General features: G+C 40.6%; 1 protein-coding gene across 1 annotated transcript; it reads left to right on the top strand.

Annotated features, from left to right (window-relative positions):
- Positions 1-14,113: 14,113 nt before the first annotated feature.
- LOC147615827 (uncharacterized) lies at positions 14,114-15,201 on the top strand. Its single transcript, XM_086777980.1, has 2 exons — positions 14,114-14,795; positions 14,890-15,201. Exons 1-2 carry the CDS (start codon positions 14,230-14,232, stop codon positions 15,038-15,040), a joined length of 717 nt encoding a protein of 238 aa, XP_086634106.1. The 5' UTR covers positions 14,114-14,229; the 3' UTR covers positions 15,041-15,201.
- The last annotated feature ends 7,148 nt before the right edge of the window (positions 15,202-22,349 follow it).

Here is a 22,349-nt window from a genome sequence, read left to right on the forward strand (position 1 = left end):
TTCCGTCCTCGAAAGCTATGGTATGGTAAGCTCGAGAGGGTTGTTGTGGTAGACCGTCTGCAAAATAGGGAAGTAGAGTGAAAGTATGCTAGAATTCAAAAGATATAAAGTGTAGAAATTCAAGCATGTTAGACCACAATGGATGTTGCGATGAGAACTTATTTTAAGGGTCACATGAATGAGCTAGTGTAGTAAATTAACAGGAGTTTAAAATTATTGAAAGTAAATCAAGAGTTAGCAAGGTGTCAAAGGTTAAGCAAGGTTTATAACTGGCCTAAGTCAAGGAAAAGAACCAAGCTTAATAAATAAACAGATGACCACACGGTGTCTACTCTAAGAACAAGTTTATACCCCAAGCCTAGGGACACAAGAAACATTAGAGTTACAGGAGCCTTTTGCCTTTATTTCTTCACGCACGTGACAATTTTTATACACAATGGCGACCTTCCTAAGGCAAAACTAACATCGATCCTGGTACCATGTTTAACACAAGGCATTATCCAGGAATCTATTAGCTCACTTTAGGCAAGGCTACCCCCTAGCAACCAAGGCATCGGTCTGGAGTAGAATACTCCTCGCCTACCAAGTATCAATAAGGCGATAGGCCAACATTAAAGCACATCATAGACTTGTATTGCCATTTATTGTAGGTTTTTTTTTTTTTTTTAAAGTTTCTTTTGATCTTCGCTCCTGAACTAAAATGTGTTCTTACATCCTTTCGACAAGGGGTAAAAGCTATGTCCTAGAGGTCAACACACACACAGCCAGGTGTTCAAACATTAAGATGGTTTGACCCTAGACCTAAGACAATTGTATTCCAAGGTTAACTAAAGACGTCATGCTGCCTAGGAATATTTCCAATAAAGTTAAGCTCATTAATGATTTACACTAGCATGCAAGCAACTTCAAAAACTAAGTAGTACATTGATAATTTCCATGTGGTCATGCCTTATAGTTTATGAAATTAATTGAACAGAAAAAACGAAAGAGAGTGGGTATGGAAGAATTACACCTGTAATTGGAGATCTCCTTGATTTGACGAGACAGCTTGCAATTTGATGTAGATATATTTTGATGAACGTTGCGGTAGTCTCAGGACTTGAAAGCGAACCCACCTCAAACTTTTTAACCTGTACAATCAACTAACAAGCACTATACCTCGAGAGGCACATCAGTGTGGAAAATCAAAGACTCATTTAAAGAATCCAAACTAGAAAAAACTTGAAAACACTAACCTACCTACCAGTTACCACACTACTACTGAGGATACGGTAAGAGGATGTTGTAGAGTCCTGGCTCTAGCCCTAAGGCTAAGCCTCTATCCGCATCATCCAAACAAATAAAGTCAACCTCAGTAGTACCATGAGTTTCATCCGTCCATTCATCATTGTCAGATATTTCCTTTTCATTTTCCCATCCACATAAACTCATCAAAAATGTAACCATGCGAGGATAGTCATCTTGTGGAAAAGGAAAGCATTGGGCTATCGGGGATATGTCCTCTACGGAGTAGGGGTCAGTCATGGTCAATAGGCGAATTAGCCATTCTAATTCCTCAATATTTTCCTCTCTGGCTAGTACATCTATATGATCCCATTCAGTTTCAATTACAGGATAGCACATGTGGAATATCTGAGAAAGGTACAGATGATACCTCTCACCAAAGGTAGGAGTGGATGAAGTGTATGATGATGGGGCATCTGCCATATCTGCAAACACAGATATAGCATCAGTAGGTTTATGACAGGACAATCTAGTTCTTGATTGTTTACGGATATTTCTCTTGTTTTTGTGCTCTTGCTCTTTTTACTATTTTTTGTTTTTCTTTTCTTTGTTTTTGTTTTTTTTTTTAAATGTATGAAGCTATATATATACATCCCCTTGAATTTGGCAATTACATGGTCAGGGGAGAAGGTTATAAGGAGGAAGCATTAGAATGTCGAGCGTGAGTACATGCTCCTCCTTTCCTTGGGTAGATCATATTATTTGCAATGATGTTGCAGCCTCTTGGAACCAATTTGTCCAGCGGGTCATAGGTTGTGATGTGGGCAGATAGCTTTTTATGACCCTTGTGGCCACATCCAATTGCAGAGATGGTAGTGTACGCTCCCATTGACGAATGGAGGAAATGGTTTTCGATGATACTATTACAAGGGGAGACGTAGACTCATCGATTTTTTGTTGGGTGTTGACAAGAGTAGGTGTAGAGCATGTAGAAACTTCTATATGAGTGTGTGCCTGGCATGAGGAGCTAGAAGCTTCATGTGGCTCCCCCCTTCCTGAGCTAGGTGGTAATGATCGATATCGTTTGGGAATCCAAACTAACTCTGGAAGAAGTGGTGCGGAGCACTCTATTACCTTTCCCTTACCACGATCTTGAATTGTCGTTGGGGTGGCAACAATTGGTTTGCAAGGTTTCACAGGTGATGTAGAGGGATTCAGCTTATGTTTAGGGACCCAAATCTGGTCATTCCCCTCGTAGTACCCTTGGGCTACTAATAAATTTTTAGGGATCCATCGCGATGTTACATTGCCCTTTCTCGGGTGGGTAGCTGCTTTCCTTTTACGAGGCTTCTTGGTGGCTGAACGAGATTGAGCAGGGGAAGTAGCTGTTAACGAAGCTTTGGGGACCCATTTGTATGTACTCTTTGGCATAGTAAGCGAAGCTTTAGGGACCACCTTGCCTGTTTCCACTCTTGGCGTTGAAGCGTTAGAGGGGTGGCCTACAATCGAAGATGGTTTTGCCACCACTGGACTTTGTGATTTTTCATTATCTAATATTTGAGTGGATGACTTAGGTGCGGGATTTTGAGCGGTCAGCAGACCTAGTGTTGGTTCTTGCGTTGTGACTTGTCTGGTTGCCCAATCGATATTGCACTTGGTGGCCATCATCCATTTGCGCCCTAAGATTACAGTCCCTTCCATGGTACCAGCAGGCATAACCAAAAAGCTTTGAATTATGGTTCCCTTGTCATAAGCAACCGGAGTGTGCAGAATTCCTGAGACAGGGGTTTTCTTCTTGTTGATTCCTTGAACTTGGATAGAACTCTTGGTTAAAGGTGGTTTTCCCAGTTGACACCACACGCCATATGATAGCAAATTGTGTTGAGCTCCTGTATCCAATAATGCATTATACAGCACCTCCCCGTAAGGACTCTGTAACTCAATTGGGTATCTTAGAGGTGGGTCAGATTCCAGTGCATCCTCCTCTGCTTCCTCGAAAAATACTTGCGTAATTCCCAAGTTGGCTTCTCGTTGTCTCCTAGCACGCTGTTGACGTTCTTTGGCTTCGACTCTTGCTTGTATCTTTTTAAGCTCAGCCTGTTCTTTAGCTGCCTTCTTTTGATGGATTGCATGTAACTCCTCCTGGCCCAGGGGGTCATAGTATCTTTTGAATTTACTCCCATTAAGGAATCCAATGGTTTCAACTCCGTCGAGAGTCTCCACTCTGATGGTACCTTGCGGGGTAATTTCACATACTCTATACGGTCCCTTACCAGCATATTTGAGCTTCTTCTTTTCGTTTCGCACTCCATACATCAAGACTTTATCCCCAACCTTGATGTCCTTGTCCTTTAGATGGCGATCAAACCATTTTTTCCTTCTATCCTTCTCCACAAGGGCATTGTATACAGCCAATTGTCTTTCTTCCTTTAGCCGCTCAAGGATATACAGACGTTCTGCTAAGGGATTACCATCCCAACCCTCTTGAGTAGCAACACGAAGACTTGGAATGACAAATTCCCACGGCATGACTGCTTCTTGGCCATATACCATTTTGAATGGTGTGCAATTAATAGCCACTTTGTACGCAGTACGATAGGCCCATAAAGCTGTCGTAAGCTTTAGATCCCAATCCGTGCGATGAGCTTCAACTGTCTTTGTCAAAATAGAGATTAAAGTCTTGTTGGTACTCTCAGCTTGGCCATTCGCTTGCGGATAGTAAGGAGTAGATTTATGATGAAATATCATGAAATTTGTTGTGAGCTCCTTAATCACTTCATTTATAAAATGCGTACCATTGTCGCTCACAAGTTCAAAAGGACAACCGAAGCGTGTGATTATATTTTCAAAGAGGAACTTGGCTGTTGTCCTTGCATCTGCCTTACGTGTCGCTTTCGCTTCAGCCCATTTGGTCATATAGTCAGTGGCCACAATAATATAGCAAGATTGTGTGTTTCGGGCCGCTGGGCTAATTGGACCTACAAAGTCTAAACCCCACTTTTCAAATGGTTGGTTTACTTTGATTGGATGTAGGGGCATCTGATCTTTCCTCTGGGGTTTCTTATATCGTTGGCATTCATCGCAACCCTTCACAAAGAGTGATGCATCTTGGAACATAGTGGGCCACCAATACCCTGATTGTAAGATCTTTCGCGCAGTTAAGTCTCCTGAGAAGTGACCACCGGCTACGCCCATATGTGCCTCTTGTAAAATGTATAGATACTCATCCTCTCGGGCACAACGCCTAAGAACGTCATCCTTTCCTCTTTTATAAAGAGTCCCGGCTATCAGGCAATAAGGTTCGCATTCTTTGATTAGCTTTCGAGCTAGATCTTTACGAAGCTCCTTGGGTGGAAAGCCATTAACCAAAAAGTTAACAATCTTCTCACTCCATTCAGGCATTGTCTCTACCATGAACAGGGAAGTGTCTGGTAAGTCATCATCAACCCCCGTGGGAGCCTCACCATTAGGTATGCGAGACAAATGATCAGCCATAACATGTTTTTTGCCAGGTCTCACAACAACAGTGAAATCAAACTCAAGAAGAATCAATAGCCATCGTGTGATTCTTCCTGTGGAGCATGGTTTGTTTACCAGATACAACAATGCCTGATGATCCACATAGAAAACAAACTTGGTGGCAAGGAGGTAATAACGAAATTTCCTTACTGCATATATCATTGCCAACCCTTCTCGCTCCGTAGTGGTGTAGTTCATCTCAGCATCGTTCAACTGGCGACTGGCAAAGCTAATGGGGTAGTCTAGCTTGTGTTCTCCAGGTTGAGTAACAACACACACCCAATAGCAAAGTTTGATGCATCAATATGCACATGGAAGAGTAAATCCCAGTTAAGCATTCTCAAGATTGGAGCACTCGCCAAGGCCTTCTTTAATAGCTCATAGGCACGATCACATTCTTCGGTCCAAATAAACTCGATGAGAAGCTTATACAATGGTCGAGCTATCTCGGCGAAGAATAGAATAAATCTTCGATAATAACCAACGTGGCCCATAAAGCGTTGGACTCCCTTGTAGTTGGTGGGTGGGGGTAATTCCAGAATGACCTTGATTTTACTCTTGTCAGTGGAAATCCCATTTTTGGACACTATATGCCCTAAGATAACTCCGTGTTTAACCCAGAATTGGCATTTGAAAGGATTCAAGGAGATGCGATATAATCTACACCTTTCAAATATTTTTCGTAAACACATCAAGTGCTCATCCCAAGAGGAATGAACACAAAGATCGTCTAAGAAAGCTTCACAGAAGTCCCTTAGATATTCCTTAAAGGCCGTGTTTATCAATCGTTGGAATGTTGCAGGTGCATTGGTCAAGCCAAAAGCCATGACGCGAAAGGCAAACACTCCAAACTCCGTGATAAATGCTGTTTTAGCTTGGTCCTCGACTGCAATTGTGATCTGATTGTAACCCGAGTACCCATCTAAAAAGCTATATGCCTCCTTGCCTGCCACTCTTTCAAGCACATGTTCAGAATACGGCAAGGGGTAATGATCCCTTCTGGTGGCTGCATTAACCTTTTTGAGATCAACGCACACTCTGAGTTTCCCATTCTTCTTTGGTACGATGACTATCGGAGAAACCCATTCTGAGTGCTCAATAGGGTATATGAATCCACATTTTACAAGCTTTTCAATTTCCTCTTGTACAATCTTTGCGTACTTAGGATTCATTGGGTAGGGACGTTGCTGGACTGGTTTAGCAGTGCTAATCATTGGAATCGTGTGTTGCACCACCGAGGGTGGAACACCCTTCATATCATGATATGTCCAAGCAAATATGTCCTTGAATTCTTTAAGAAGCTTCGTAAGTGCAGCTTCTTTCGCCTTGGTGAGGTCTTGAGCAATATAAACTGGTTTAGACTCCTCAACCGGATCTGCTAAATCTATCTCCTTAACTACCGCAGGGCCATCGTAGACACCGCTACTCCCATTGGTAGGCGTTCGTTGGGCTTTTGTGTAGACTACTTTACGTTCCCCTGTGGTGAATGATTTGAAATGCTCGGGTGCGGGGTGTAAGTCTACTGGTTCCTGTTGTGCCAGACTTTTTTCTTTCAATTCCGCTTCCTTTTGTTGTTGAGCCAACTCTTGGTTTTGCCGCCTTCTTGCAGTACGACTTAGTTTCGGCTTCTCTTCGATTTCTAATTGGGCGACGTCATGAGGTTGCGGAATACACCACATGACACTTTGGAGATATTGTCCCCAATTATTAGCTATCTTTCGATGAGCATCAATGGCTCCTACATAACTAAGCCATTCTGCAGTGGATCTTTCCTTGTTTATTGCAGTGCGTACATTAGCTCGATAGCGTTGGCGCTTATGTTTCGTTTTCTTCTTACCAAGTTTTTGATTTTTGTTTCTATCAGATTCGGACTCACTTGGTCGATCTTCACTTTCGGATGAACTGCAGGAGGCCACTCTCCTAGGCGTTGAGCACCTTGCTTCCACATTTGATTCATTTTTCCCATCAGGCTCAGGGTCGGTTTCTTCTTGAGATTCATACTCAGAGTTGCATTGGTCAGAGTCTTCGCTACTTTCAGTGTCAGTGGAGTTTGCCACGTTCTCGCCATCAGGAGTCAAGTGCATAACACCTATCATGTTTATTGGCACTAACGGTGGCATATCTTGCCCCTCAGGTGTTACCCAACTTGTGCCTCTATTTCCCCATGTGTCTATGGTTGCCGCTAGGTGTACCCAATCCACGTTATCCGACTCAGTCATACCCGGTAGGACATCCATGTAAGGAGAATCTTTCCCATCATCAGTCTCTTTTTTGCATGTATAGCAATACCTTAATGGGGCGGAATGAACAGTGGTATCCGATCGATTATCGATGATAACCTTGCTTCCTAAAGGATGTGCACGACCATTCTCAAGATCAACTCGAATGACAGAGTCCTGGAATTGTAGGTAGACATGGTTTTTCGACCAGTCATGTACCATTTGTGCTTCCCTCATGAAAGGACGTCCTAAGATCATTTGATATGACATAGGATGCTTGGAGAAATCCATTACAATGAAGGTATGTTTTACCTTGTATCCCAGGACCTTGATCTTAAGGTCCCTTAACATTCCAATAGGTTTAGCTATGGTTCCGTTTGCCATCTTAACCACTATGTTTGTGACTTCGAGGTGAGGCCTTCCCAAAGATTCCCATCAGTTTTTAGTCACAATGCTCACTCCAGCACCACCATCAAGGATTCCCTTTAGAGTTAATCCCTTGGTAGTAATGGGGAGGGTGGCATTAGATTCGTCACCTTCAAAGTACTGTCCCAACTTGTTCACAGGTATTTCCACGACCGAATCTTCATCAAAGTTGGGTTGTAGATCCCAATGTTCCCCTTCATCTTGAAGCGTGTCGGGTCTATCCATATTTGCAAATTGTGGTAACCCCGCCTTTAGTTCTCCATTGAGAAATGCCCGAAGAGCTAAGAATAGCTCAGGATCTCCGTATAATTTGGATATGATCGTGGTTCTGATCTCAGAGGACATGAAATCCATTAGCTTGGACACATTCAACGGTACTTTTCGAGACATCGCCCCTTGACTAGGGACTGGTGAAGATGGAATCACTTCCTCTTCGATGGGGTCAGGCATTCCCTCACTAAACATTCTTTCCAGCAAGAAGGGTGTTTGCCCACTTCCGGATGTCCTATCCTCACTTTCTTCCCGAATGATACTCGGTATAGCTAACGGTTTATGGTTCCGGTGAGGCTGAACTTGCGTAGGAAACACTGTGTCTGGAATTTTGATTTTTCTCGGGTTTGGCTCCAGTTCTCTTTGTGTTTCTTCCACCAAACCCCTTAAGTGTTGCACTTGTTCAATCTCCTCAACTGGGTTTGGGTAAGTTCCAATCTTTTTCTTGAGGGTTTTTGGCCCACGTGGCTTGTCTTGGGTAGTCTCAGTCAGTTTGGGTGGTCGAGAGGGCATTAACTGACTTGGTTGTGGGGCAGAGGAAGTTTCCTTCTGTTTCCCCTTATTTTTGTACTCGCTTGATTCTCCTTCATTGAGCTCCCGAGTGGGTTTCTCCCTTAAGGTAGTGGCTTTGGTCCCCATGGTTTCTATTGAATCAGAATCATCTTCAGGATCATTCATATACACGGGGTCGTCTCCTGTCCCTATGTTGGTCTTTGAACTGGGCTTGGAGCTCGTGGCATTAAGCGATCTCTTTCGTCGTGTTTTCTTTTTCTTTGCCTGAGCGATTGATGCAGTATCCCTCTCTTCAAGAATGTAGTTTTGATTTTGAAGCATTGACTGTGTAACTACATTCGCGGGTACAACAGGTGTGGTTCCTCGTGCTTGGTTGGTGACCTCAACCAAATTCAATGGCGTAATCTTGGGTGCATTAGGATTATGTGGACATTGAGCGATCAAATGATCTATGCCACAACGATTACATGTAAGTACCGGCATTCCCGATGTGCTCCCTTGATTTGGTTGCATTTGAGTGGCGATCTTCTGTAGCCTATTAGGGCACTCCGCTACACGATGCGGTCCACCACACTCATAGCATTGAAGAGGTGGTCTCCTCGCCAAGGTATTAAGGTTTTGCCCTCTTGTGGCGAGAGCAGCCGCTTGATATACAGGCTTAACTTGCCCGAAATGATCCTCCATGTAGTACTGGGGAATCATTTCAAACGTATCAATCCCGTATGGAGCAGTAGGGTCTATCTCCTCTTCATAATCCCCACATGCACTATGTGACTCACAACCCATCTGGTTTATTGGGGTAATCCTTGGATGTGGAGGTTGTGGTCCTAGCACTGGCGGTGGTAATGGCACAGACTGGACTACATTCGGATTCCTTAGAACTATGTGCTGTGACGGTTGCTCGATAGGTTGTGCAGGCATTAGCGCGGGTACTTAAGGTGTGTTTGACCAAGCTAGTGGTGCCTGGTTTGCCAACATTCGCTTAAGTGTTAGGCAATCTTTAGATTGATGGCCATACTTACCACATGCATTGCAATTCCCATTGAATTTGACTCTAAATGTGGGACATTCACTCGTGCTATGTGGTCCTAAGCACACCGAGCACCATTGTTGCTCTCTTCTTGGGTACATATGGCTATTCTGAGGAGCTCGATTACCCCTAAAGTATTCTCCCTTGGGTTCCAGCCGAAGGCCAAGATGCCAACGTGGAGGGATGGTGTGAGCCTGCGTAGACTGAAATGCTTTCTAGTGGTTCAGGCTCTAGCACCCGACCAGAACGTAGATGCATGTGACGTGGGTACCCTACGTGCGTTGGTAACTACCCTTGAAACTCACACAAGTGGTTTCTTAGGTGTTTCGCACCCCGTTTTTACTTGTTTTTGTGTTGTTTTTAACCCGTTTTTGACCCCCTTACTTACGGTCGAACTTGGACTAGGGCGTGTGATAGCTCGAAACGAGCGTATCGTTTAAAGGGTCCTAGTGTGCTTTACAGCACCGTGTTCGCCTATCTAGAGCTCCTGTAGTCCTCAAAATAGTCCGTTTCCTTTGGGGGGAAGGGGCAAAAGCCTATTTGCTTGTGGAGGAAAGGGTGAGGGCTTTATCCCACATGCTCACTTTACTCCTTGGGGAGTGGCCTACATATAGGGCACGACTTCCCATAAGCTCTCACTTGAGAGAAAGCTATGGAGGCTCACTCTCCTATATATATATATCAAAAGACCGAGACCGAGGCCGGGGTCGGGGTCGGGGTCGGGGTCGGGGGTCGATTGGGGTTCTTTCTTTTCAAATTTTTTTTCTCCGATTAGAAAATCTTTCCTCTCCACACGTTTGGTTCTTTCTTTCAAAATAAAATTTAATTTTTTATTTTTTATTTTTTATTTTTTAGAATTTTTATTTTCTGTTTTTTTTTATAAGTTTTCTAGGGTTTCTAGCCTTGGCCGCAGCGCAGTTCGTGCACACAGCACAGATCTGGGGATTCAGAAACCCCCTCACACGCAGAAAACCAGATAACCGATCGTGCGCCCACACGCGGAGCGGGAAAATAACAAAAGAAACAGAAATGCAGAAGACAAATTGCAGAAACAGAGATTGCAAAACACAGAAACACCTAAACAACAAACACACAGTCGCTTTCCTACAGTGTAGATTAAACTTCACGCAGCAGCCGAGCTGCAAACTGGAGCTTGGTGCAGGGCAACTCCCCGGCAGCGGCGCCAAAAATGTGCGCTTTTGTCGCACAGGTCGTAGCTGGGGACTTGCCAGACACCGTATGCGAGCCACGAATGGCTGCAAGCATACAACCAGGGAAGGAAGCTCAAACAGAATGCCAAAGGGTGTGTCACTCACCGCTCAACCGCCGCCTTGAAGGATTCCCGCGTCGCAACCGTGAAGGAGGAGCCGCCGTCGCCGCTCTACCGCCTCTCCGCCGCCGCCGTGCCGCTACACAGTGCTCGATCGCTCTCTCACTCACTCTCTCTCTCTCTCACACAAACGCAGGAGAAGGAAACCAAAGAGATAAGGCAAGAGCACTCTTGTATTCACAACACATGAGAATGAGGAGTTTAGGGTTACATTTGACTCTTATAGGTGACTTGGCCGTTCACACTTGGGCGCCCATACATGGCCGGCCAACCCTAACCCTTATCCTACTGATATCCAAGGTGCGCCTCTCATCGGCGATCACCCAATCCCTTTATCCTTAATATATGGTGCCGACAAGCCCGGCCCATGACTCAGAATATTTAAATTAATGACGTAAAATATAGTACGTCCGCCATGGGTTAACAGTTGTATTCAATGAAGGCAATAAATTGATTTCAATTGATTTGCTCTTCACTCACATACATCCTTAACATGTTCACTAAAATTTCATACAAGGGAATAGAGGCCTACTAGTGAAAAATACTAGTGTTTTCTACTAAACAATGATCATTGGCACAATTCCTAGATACCAATGAAAAAATTAATGATATTCACCCATATTTGTTTGATGGTAAGAGCGTTGGATATACTAGCATTTTGGATTCAGACCTTCATTTTGTCTTTTTTATGGCCTGTGCATGGTTAATACATTAAGAAATGACCAAGATTGTAAAAAATCTAAGATTGGCACACACATCCTCTTCCTTCTCTCTGTCTCTCTCTGTCTCTCTCTCTCTCTCTCTCTCTCTCTCTAACCAACACACATAATGCACACAACCAACTTCATCTTTTATAAATAGCTTGCAAAATCCAGAAATAAGGAAGCAAATACAATTATTCAATGATGCCAAATGTATCTAGTATGCTTCATCAATCCCATATGGTAGAAAATCTACTTGAGTATCATGATGAATGTCTAGCTTAAGTGAGAGATCAATAAAAAGATCCAAGCCACCATCAATCTCAGGGTCTGCATCTACATCATCACTATTGTGGAGCCCTATTTCATCTTCATCTCTAGATAATGTACACCTTTCTCCATGTTGTGTTGGTCTTCAACTTGCTCTCTTTGATCTACACCCTCCATATTGTCATGGTTTTCATGATCCTCATCATCCACTCTACTTTCATCCACTTCCTCCTCCACTTCTTCATGTTAAATATGTGGGTGGATCGTGGGATGATTTGAATCACATACCACCATCTTAGATCAATACGATCGGGTAAAAAAATAACAACCGCTTTTTCTCAATTTGAGCCACTAAAGGCTCGAGGGATTCACCTAAAAATATGTAAGTATACCACCTGAGTTGAAATGAAGGAGTTTTTTAATTCAAAATTTTTAAGGTAAATTTACAGACATACATTTATAGAAGGGTTTTTTTAGTCGATTAAAAAAACAACCATAAGTCCATAAAGAAAAAGAGGTCATTTTATCCATGAAAAATTCACAGATAACGAGTTTTTTAATTACCCCTTAAATGTACTTGATACATAGGGTTTCTTAATAGCTGAAAGATTAAAAGATTTTTTTTTCTGAAAGTCTTGGCGTAGGTATTAATTGGTGTAGGCATCGAGGAAACCCGACTACTTTATTTTGGTGCTTTGAAGCTTTCAACATTATTAGCTAAGCACCGTTTTTTCTCAATTTGAGCCCTGAAAGTCACACTAAAGGACGGTTTTTTTTTTGTCTTGTGAAAGTCTTGGTGTAGGCATTCAGGAAAACCCAAGGCCTGTTATTACATTATCTTTATATCTTGGTGTAGTGTCAAAAATAAACTTTTTTCTTATAACCAGTGAAAAAAAAGGACAACCTTGAGCCCAACTGGTTTTTATTTAGAAAATGCATAGATTAGTTGGTTTTATAACTAAAACCTCAAAAATTTCAATGTTTACATTAAAGGCTAAGCAAAATTACAACTGGTTTTTCTCAATTTGAGCCCTGAAAGTTACACTAAAGGACGGGATTTTTTTCTTGAAAGTCTTGGTGTAGGTATTAATTGGCGTAGGCATTCAGAAAATGAGGATTACTTTATTTTGGAAGCTTTCAACATTATTACATTATCTTTGTAATAATATATAGAAGGTTGACGTGAGCGCATGCGTGTGTGTATATGATCTTTTTATAGACCCTGAGATTGATGGTGGCTTGGATCTTTTTATTGATCTCTCACTTGAGCTAGACATTGATCCTGATAATCAAGTAGATTTGCTACAAGATGGGATTGATAAAGCATTCTAAATACATTTGGCATCATTCAAAAATTGTATTTTCCTCCTTATTTGTGGATTTTTCAATTGCTATTTATACAAGATGAAGTTGGTTGTGTGCTTTGTGTGTGTTGGTGAGAGAGAGAGAGCGAGAGAGAGAGAGAGAGAGAGAGAGAGAGAAGGAAGAGGATGTGTGTGCCAGTCTTATATTCTTTGCAATCTTGGTCATTTCTTGATGTATTACCCATGCATAGGCCATAAAAAAGACAAAATGAAGGTCTAAACCCAAAATGCTAGTATATCCAGTGCTCTTACTAGTAAACAAATATGGCTGAATACCATTAATTTTTTCATTGGTATCTAGGAATTGTGCCAACGATCATTGTTTAGCAGAAAACACTAGTATTTTTCACTAGTAGGCCTCTATTACCTTGTATGGAATTTTAGAGAGCATTCTAATTTCTTACAATCGCTTTTTCACAATTTGAGCCCGAAAAGTCACACTAAAGGACGGTTTTTTTTTTCTTTCTGAAAGTCTTTGTGTAGGCATCCACGAAAAGCCAAGGCCTGCTCATTTTGCTGTTATTACCTTATCTTTGTATCTTGGTGCAGTGTCAGAAATAAACCTTTTTTCTAACCAGTGAGAAAAAGGACAACCTTCAAGCCTAACCGTCCTCAAAAATTTGAATGTTGAAATTAATGGCTAACCACCAGTTTTTCTCAATTTGAGCCGTGAAAGTCAGGCTCAAGGACGTTTTTTTTTTTGTTGTGAGAAAGTCTTGGTGTAGGCATCCAGGAAAACCAAAGGCCTGTTATTACATTATCTTTATATCTTGGTGCGGTGTCAGAAATAAACTTTTTTTCCTATAAAACCAGTGAAAAAAAGGACAACCTTGAAGCCCAACCAGTTTTTATTAAAAAAAAGCATAGATCAGTCGGTTTAAATTCTCAAAAATTTCAATGTTTACATTAAAGGCTAAGCAAAATTACAACCTATTTTTCTCACTTTGAGCCTTAGGACGTTTTTTTTTTCCCTGAAAGTCTTGGTGTAGGCGTAAGCATCAAGCAAACCCAGGGCTGCTTTATTTTGGTGCTTTGAAAGAGCTACTTTATTTTGGTGCTTTGAAGCTTTCAACATTATTACATTGTCTTTGTAATAATATATAAAAGGTTGACGTGAACGTATGCGTGTGTGTGTATATGATGGCGGCTATGATTGCTTGACCTGGTCGACTTGCGCGTCCGGAGATCTCCTGCAGAGCCTATAAAAACCTTTTGATCTACTCTCGCAAAACATGCTTCATCAAAAAAAACATTCTGATCCCGCTAGTATCGCAATCCATAATTAAGCTCAATCTCAGGCGATCTACTACCGCAATACATAATTAAGCCTTTTAACGAGTTCGCAATTAGCCTGCAAGGAGGGATGAACATGCGCTGCACGACAGTAAATATTGTCTGCGAAAGATCTCCGGTAGCCTGCCGTACTGCACCTGCTGTTCGACTGCTTTGGCCCGTTCTTCTTCTTGCTGTGATCGCAGGCGGCTTTGACGTCGTGGCCTCTGCTCGTGTACTCAGCCCACGTACTCTTCTGCAATCTGATCAATCACAGCTCTTGGAATCCGGTATCAACATCCCGACCGCCATCTCCGTGCCGTTCGGCAACACGCTGCACCTGGCGTTGCGAGGGGTGGGCCAGCAGCACTACGCCTTCAACGGCACCAACTGGGTGCTCTATAACGCCACCGCCAAGCTCTACGTCGATGGCAGTATAACTACTAGCGCCAACGATTCTCTGGTAGGCGCTGTTGTGGGCAGACACTTCTTCTTGGCCCAGCCGGATGCCAGCGGCGGGCAGCCCTCATGGCAGACCTTCGACCAGCTGGGCACTGAAGTCAGCCGAGTCACCGCCAAGACCCTGGCGTCCATCACCGTCGACCAGGAGAGCATCCCTTGGAGTCTTCTCCAAGCAACCAGCTACAGCGGTAGCAAGTGAGTACTACTACTCTTATTCTTAGAAACCTCTGATCGACGTTTAATGAGTTACGGCAGATATTGACACAAGCTTGTTTGTTGGATATTGTAGGGAATCGTTGGGTGATGTGAGCTACGTTCAACGCCTCGAAACCCTGCATGGCCTGCCGCCCTCCAGCAGCACCGCCGGAGCCACAGTGGGCGACACCTACTCCTCCGAGTACTCAGCGCTCTACGCCTACTACGTCAAGAACTATGCTTGAGCTGTCTCCTTATACTATGAGGAATTCGGCTTGTTGGTCTGAGCCCCTTGCCTTGCAGAGGCTCCAATATCAACTTTCTCCATTAGGCTATCCAAGGTTCGCGCATCTCCGCACATTTGTTTTTAAAGATTAATACAAGTGATGGGCGTTCGTTAGCCATAGTAGCTTCTAGCGCTTGTATAGCACTGCTGTCTTAAGCGACAAGTTTGTGTGAGAAATGGAATTACATTAATTAGTTGGTAGCACGTTAATCTCTTAGAGTAATAAGATTATAAGGATAAATGGTGGACGTTTGAAGGACCAACAACACAAGGTAAAATTTATGTGGATTAATTCATAAATGGTAGATGCTTGGCATGTGCTTATTGAAGAAAGTCTTCTTTCACATATTCTAAACACCCTCTAAGATCTTACCCATGAGTGTTTGCAATCTAAATTTGTCTTGGCCACCATTGATTCAAGGTCAATAATTTTTTAGGCATATACTTATAGTGCATGTAGTATTAATAGATCATGTAGTAACAAAAACAAATATCATTATTTAGCTCATATAAATTTTCTCTTTGAATAGGAATATAAAATTGTATAAATGCATGTACAAATATATATACATGGATATACACATGTATTTATAGATGCATATACATATATATGTTGATTAGAAAAACCTACCTTGCTAATTTCTCAACCATGCCTAGCGTGAAGGGACTTAACACTAATCAACCCAACCCAATTTGAATGTACAAATTTGAATATGTGTAGACCTACTATTCAAGAACATTGCTATAAATCACTACAGACATATGCAGACACACATGGAATGAAGTATGAAGAATAAACAATGTGCACATATGTGGTACAAATATGGGAGAATATACAATGTGCACATATATTGTGGTACAATCCCATACGAGTGTATATGTCATTAAGCTCTTAGAGATGTATACATGGAATGAAGTGTGGGAGAGAAAACAATGTGCACATATATGGGAGAATATATAATGTACCCATCTGTGGTACAGTTCCATATGAGTATATAATTAATCATTAAGCTTTGAGATAGATCATTAAGCTCTCAGATATGTATACAACTATGGGATATTCTATACACAATTCAAAATCTATTCCAAATGCTAGAAGTCTTTGTGAGACATAGACCGAATTGGTCCTTCCATCCATGTTTTGGAACTTATATCTAATTATAAATCATTAGTGATACACTTACATACATGAAAGGGTATATCACTCTCTAGATATCGAAGATCAACGAATATGAAGCGATATATACATCTTGGCCTCCTTACATGTGCTAGTTTGGTAATTGGTTTGATTTCACACCTTACTTTGGCTTAGATGTTGAAACTTGTGGATCCAAGCTCCCATGGATATGGGGATGACGAGAAAGACTTAATCTTATATTATTTAAAAATGTAATTAGTGCTAATCTAAGCTAGGGAGGATGATACCTAAACATAAACATGATGAATAACGTAAATTAATGAAGCTTTAGACTCAAGCACAATAAGGTTACAAGATTAGGACTTGTACTCATAAAGAGGCTTGAGAGTTTGCTTGCTTCCATTGATTGAATGTGACCCCTTTTATATGAAATAATTAGTACAACAAGGCTTTGATAGAGTTTTGGTAATTGAAGAGATATGAAGCAATATATACATCTTGGCCTCCTTACATGTGCTAGTTTTGGTAATTGGTTTGGTTTCACACCCATTTCAAGAGCAATTAAATAGAGTTTGTGGCATGAACAAGGGGCATCCATATTTATTTTTGCTTTACATTAATTCCTTATGATATTTGAGGTTACATTTTCACTAATTTTTTTGTTATGTTTCAATTGATATTTTATCAAACGCCAAGTTATATTTGTGTTGGTCTCAAGAGAATACGAGGTCTATACATATAGTAGAATTGATTGATCACCAAGGTATTTAACATTTTTTGAATTTGTAGTGGAATGACCAAGGGGCTTTTTATCCCTTCCTTGTTGGTTATCTCGAATCTTATCTAGCTAGTCTTGTGAAAGACCAACTAAATATGAACATGCTAAATATGAACATGCTAGAACTTGCTTATTGAAGAAATGTTTTTTTCACATATTTTAAACACCCTATCAGAGCTCACTTTTCTATAGACAAGACTAATCCCATGAGTATTTGCAATCTAAATTTGTCTTGTCCCACAAGGTCATTAATAAGGCATATACTTATGCATATATTGATCATGTAGTAACAAAAAAATATATCAATATTTGTCTCATGTATTTCTCTTTGAATAAGAATAAGAAATTGTATAAATGCATGTACAAATATATACATGCATATACACATGTATTTATACATATATATGTTGATGAGACAAATCTACCTTACTAATTTATCAAGCATGCCTAGCCATGAACGGAATGAACCCTAATTAACCCAACCCAATTTGAATGTACATATTTCAATATGTGTAGACCTACTATTTAAGAACATTTCTATGAATCACTGTAGACACATGTAGACACACATGGAATGAAGTATGAAGATTAAGATGCTCAAACCTTCACGTCTCATTAGAAAATGATGCACTTATATCTCATGGTTTACTAGTAATGAAAGAGGATACATGTTTGAACATTATTTGCTATCAATACTTAAGACACTCGAACCTTCACATGTGAATAGACAATGATGCCATATCTCATGGTTTACCATTGATGGAAGAGGATATATGTTGGAACATCATTTTGTATCAAGACCTGACACACTCAAACCTTTATGTGTGAATAGACACTAGTGCATATATCTCACAATTGACCATTGATGCATATATACATATAGAGAGCACGAGTGTACTTTTCATTTGCTTCCATCTTTACGTCTTGGGTTTTTACTCTTATCAATAGACATCCCCTAAATTGTAATCTTCAAGTAATCATCCTCATAAAGATGCGAGATGGATGCTTGAGAAATATTTGTGTGCCATCCTTGAGACCCTCCAATCATTTCAAGCAAGAGGGAATGTTATGAGAATGTCTTTTAAGCCCTCTAAAACATATTATTCTACACCCTTAGATAATTCAAGGATGCCTAGATTGTCTTTGTGCCATGCCAAATTACATTAATATCATGAGTGATGCCACTACAAATATTAATACATTTGATACATATTAGTGTATTTTTGTGGCTTCCTATGTTTGTTAGAGTTAGTTTGTATAATACCAGGGTACCCTGGATTCCTGGACTACTTTATAGTGATAGTTTGTATTTTTATGGAATAATTATTTTACCAATCTATTTTTGGAAATTTTATACATAAAGAGGAATCAGAAGATTGAGGCAAAAGTGCACAAATTATTATTTTTAGAATGCATTGATAGTTTTGGATAACCTTTATGTGTGTGTGTGTGTGTGTGTGTGTATGTATGTATGTATGTATGTATGTATGTATGTATATATATATATATACATATATATAGATATATATATGTATGTATGTGTATATATATATATATATATATATATATATATATACATGTATGTATGTATATACATGTATGTATGTATATATATATATATAGAAGTATGTATATATATATATATGTATATATATATACATGTATATATATATATATATATATGCTACCTTGTGCATATTCATTTATTTATTTTTACAAGATTAAACTTGAATCATACTAAGACTTACAAATATGTCTTTTGTAAATCTTACAAGACTTCCCCTATCCCCAAGTAACTTTGTAATTAAGAGCTCTCTATTTTGGGTAAAGAGAGAGAACCGTGTAAGAAAAAACACAACTTTTATATTTTTGGAGGCTATGTCCTATTCTTAGCAATTTTATGCTCAAAATACTCATGTGTGGAGAATAGGCCACACATATGAGTGGGGAAGATTGCATCCAATGTTTGTGTCATGCAGCAAGAGCTAAGTATTTTCATATGTTGATTTTTAAATCTTGGTTTATGTTGAATTTATTGCAATAGCTTAAGTTAAATGGTGAATAATTATTTTGCTTGATAATATGTTTCCCATAAATTCCTAGATGGAGATCCTTATGTCTTTTCTTCAATTGCTGAGGAGGATTATGACAATCTCCATAAAATTTTCATCACTTCTCATGTTATGTTGGATTGTCAAGCTTATAGAGTTTTCATTACGTCTGATATTTTTTCATTATCTAGTGGCTTTATCTTCTCAGGTAATGTAGAACACTCTCAAGCTTATGGGGCTTACATCACTTCTCAGGTAATGTAGGACACTTCTCAGGTAATGTAGACACTCTCAATCTTATAGAGTTTTAGTTATGTCTTAGATTCTCTCATTAGCAGGGCTTTAAGATAAACATGATATTTATGTATCAATGTATAGGTGGAAGAATTCTCTTTGAAGACTCCAAGTCTTTTGATATCAACCAAAATCTAGGGAAGTGTGTTCTTTTTTCTATAATGACCTTTGGATTAGGTATCCAAAGTAGATGGAAGCAAGTGCCAAACATGTAGGAACTACTCCAAAGAAGTTGGATCAGTTTTGCCACCATCGAGCACAAGGTCTCACTCCTTCCTATTGAGAAATTTTTATCTTGATGCTTCACCTTTATGTTTTCACCTTGGGTGATGGATATCCTCTATTTTGTAAGATAAGGAGTATCCGTTGTGTGTGGGGAGGACCCAGGAAACTGCCAATTCTCAATTTAGACATGGTGATGGCTAAATTAAGTTGTCTTCTAACCATTTCGCCAAATTTGGCTAGGTGTTTAGGAGGTGGCTTATGCAACCTCCTTGGCACTCTACCAAGTAACTCCTAGTTTATACATGGTGGCCAAATTTGACTAGATGGTTAGGAGATGGCTTATATAGCCTTGGCACTCTACCAAGTAGGATGCATGCTTATGCAAGTTATGTGACCACATTTATGAGTGTTGGGGATAGTAAAAAGAGGACACCTTATTCTTGGCTTGTGTAGGGGATGCATGCTTGTGCGAGCTATATGACCACATTGAACAAAAAACTAAGGACACACTATTCTTAGATTACAAGGCATCTAAGAGTCTAGACATCCTCAAATTACCATGGAAGCTACATAAGGTCCCTAAAAAACATTCTCATAATCCAATATGGTCCTAGCAAATTGTTAGGCATCCGAGGGTCTAGACAATCTCAAATGCCCGTGGGAGCTACACAAGATCCCTAACAAACATTGTCATAGTCCAATATGGTCTCAGTCAGATTATGAAGTATCTCTTAGGTTCTAGACAATCCAAATGACCATGGGTGTGAGATCCCTGTCCCTACCACGCAATGGATTCGGGGTGCTAGCAGCGGAAGTAGCACTTCTTGCACGGGGCAGGATCCCACACTCGAGGCCTCGCCCACGGATATCCGGACAAGAGACTAATCCGTCGGTTTTTCCAAAACCGAACCCAGAAAAAACTTCCTTTGCCCGAAAAGCACGGGCGATTCCACCAGGATAACTTTTTACTCTAACGTAGTCAAGACCATTACTGATCAAGCTGATCCGACTGCACCTATAAAGATACTCGGTCAGATCAAGGAAGAAACTTGCACTTGGATCATTGGGATCAACGCTTTTTTTCCCATCAAGAGGCACAGTCGTTGATTTCTATCCATAGAAAAATTACTATCCGAGATTTACTTCATCTATCGTAATAACAAAAATTGAGTCTCGATTTACGGATCCATCAGTCCAGCCTAACCCCATCCACCAGTCCCATGGGTTAGCCAACCATCCAACCACTGTAGTGATGGGATCCAATTAGGAATTTGGTTAGGTTTTGTCTCGGGTACCAGGGAAAAGAGTTCCCAGGCCCCCTAGGCGGAAGTTCATGCAAACATAAAACTAGTCACACCACTTACACACCCAATGTGAAATTGCCTTTTTCTTAGCAGCATCAACTAACTTTAAAACAATCCTTTAATGAAACCATTATGTCACTGATGACAATCCTCGAAATCTCTGGTTGAATCCTTATTTCCAATCATTCATTCATCGGTGTACTTATGGCATCATTGGCAACCACAACGCTCACCACCTGTTCACTCAGGGGCCTTTTCAATAGTTCCTAGCTCATAGTACCCGGTAATATTTTCACATATAAAAATCATGATGGAATCCTTATTGAAGATCAGTAAGATCAATCAACAGATCCATATAAGAGAGCCATGGACTCATCCGTTGAGAACCAGCAAGGTCAATTAACCAGATTCATGCCCGGTTTCAGAAAACAACTCTTACTCCTTGTTCCAATATCTTCCACGACGCACGTGTGGGTATCTTCGACGACCCAGAGCCCAAGCACCGTATGGTCAGCACCCTCTAGGATCCTTCGCAGGTGACCTAGCGCTTCACTCATAGGCCGCTTCCTTGGTCCCTCATCCACCATACCGGAAGCTCACCATTTAAATCGAACCGAGGCTGGTCATTCAAGACCTCGGTCGACCTTGCTACGCGAGACGTCCTCCATTGACTCTCCGTTCAGCAGTTGCAACTTTATCAGTTAGGTCTCCATGACCTTAATCCACAAGACGGTCAAAATGCTTCCCCAGCATTCTTGACATAAAACAGTCATTTACAAACAGGTCACAAAATACAGTTTTTATATTGAACTCTCGTCTTTCCACATTATCCCTCATCAGCCCACATTACTTATTCCACATTCCATTCATATGTGTACTCATTCTCATCCATTCACTCATATCGACGGCACATTATCTCACATACACATTCACATCCATATATCCACATCTACATGCATACATCCATTTTCACATCCTCATTCATACATCCACATCCACATATATCCACATTCGTATCTACATCCATACATCCACATCCACATCCACATTCACATCCATACATCCACATCTACATGCACACATCCATTTTCACATCCTCATTCATACATCCACATCCACATCCACATACATCTTTCCTTTCACATACATCCTTCACATACATACATCTACATCATTTCTTTCACATAGATATAACTACGTCCATTCTTTCACATACATACATCTCCATCTATTCCTCGTTCATTTTCATCTATCTGATTCGTTTCACATCCTCCTATCTATTTATAGAATATAAGAGAATTCTTATTTTTGATATAAGATTTCTTTACGCATCTATTTATGCATAAATTCCATTTTAAGGAGAATAACACTTTCGAAATAGAAATCAATCTTTTATGCATCTTCTTACGCATAAATTTATTTTAAATGAAAATGACACTTTTGAATTAAAATTCAATCTTTTATGCTTTTGCTTATGC

The sequence above is a fragment of the Cibotium barometz genome, chromosome 39 (assembly GCF_041138505.1).
Source record: "Cibotium barometz isolate CiBa-2024 chromosome 39, ASM4113850v1, whole genome shotgun sequence".
Classification (NCBI taxonomy): Eukaryota; Viridiplantae; Streptophyta; class Polypodiopsida; order Cyatheales; family Cibotiaceae; genus Cibotium; species Cibotium barometz.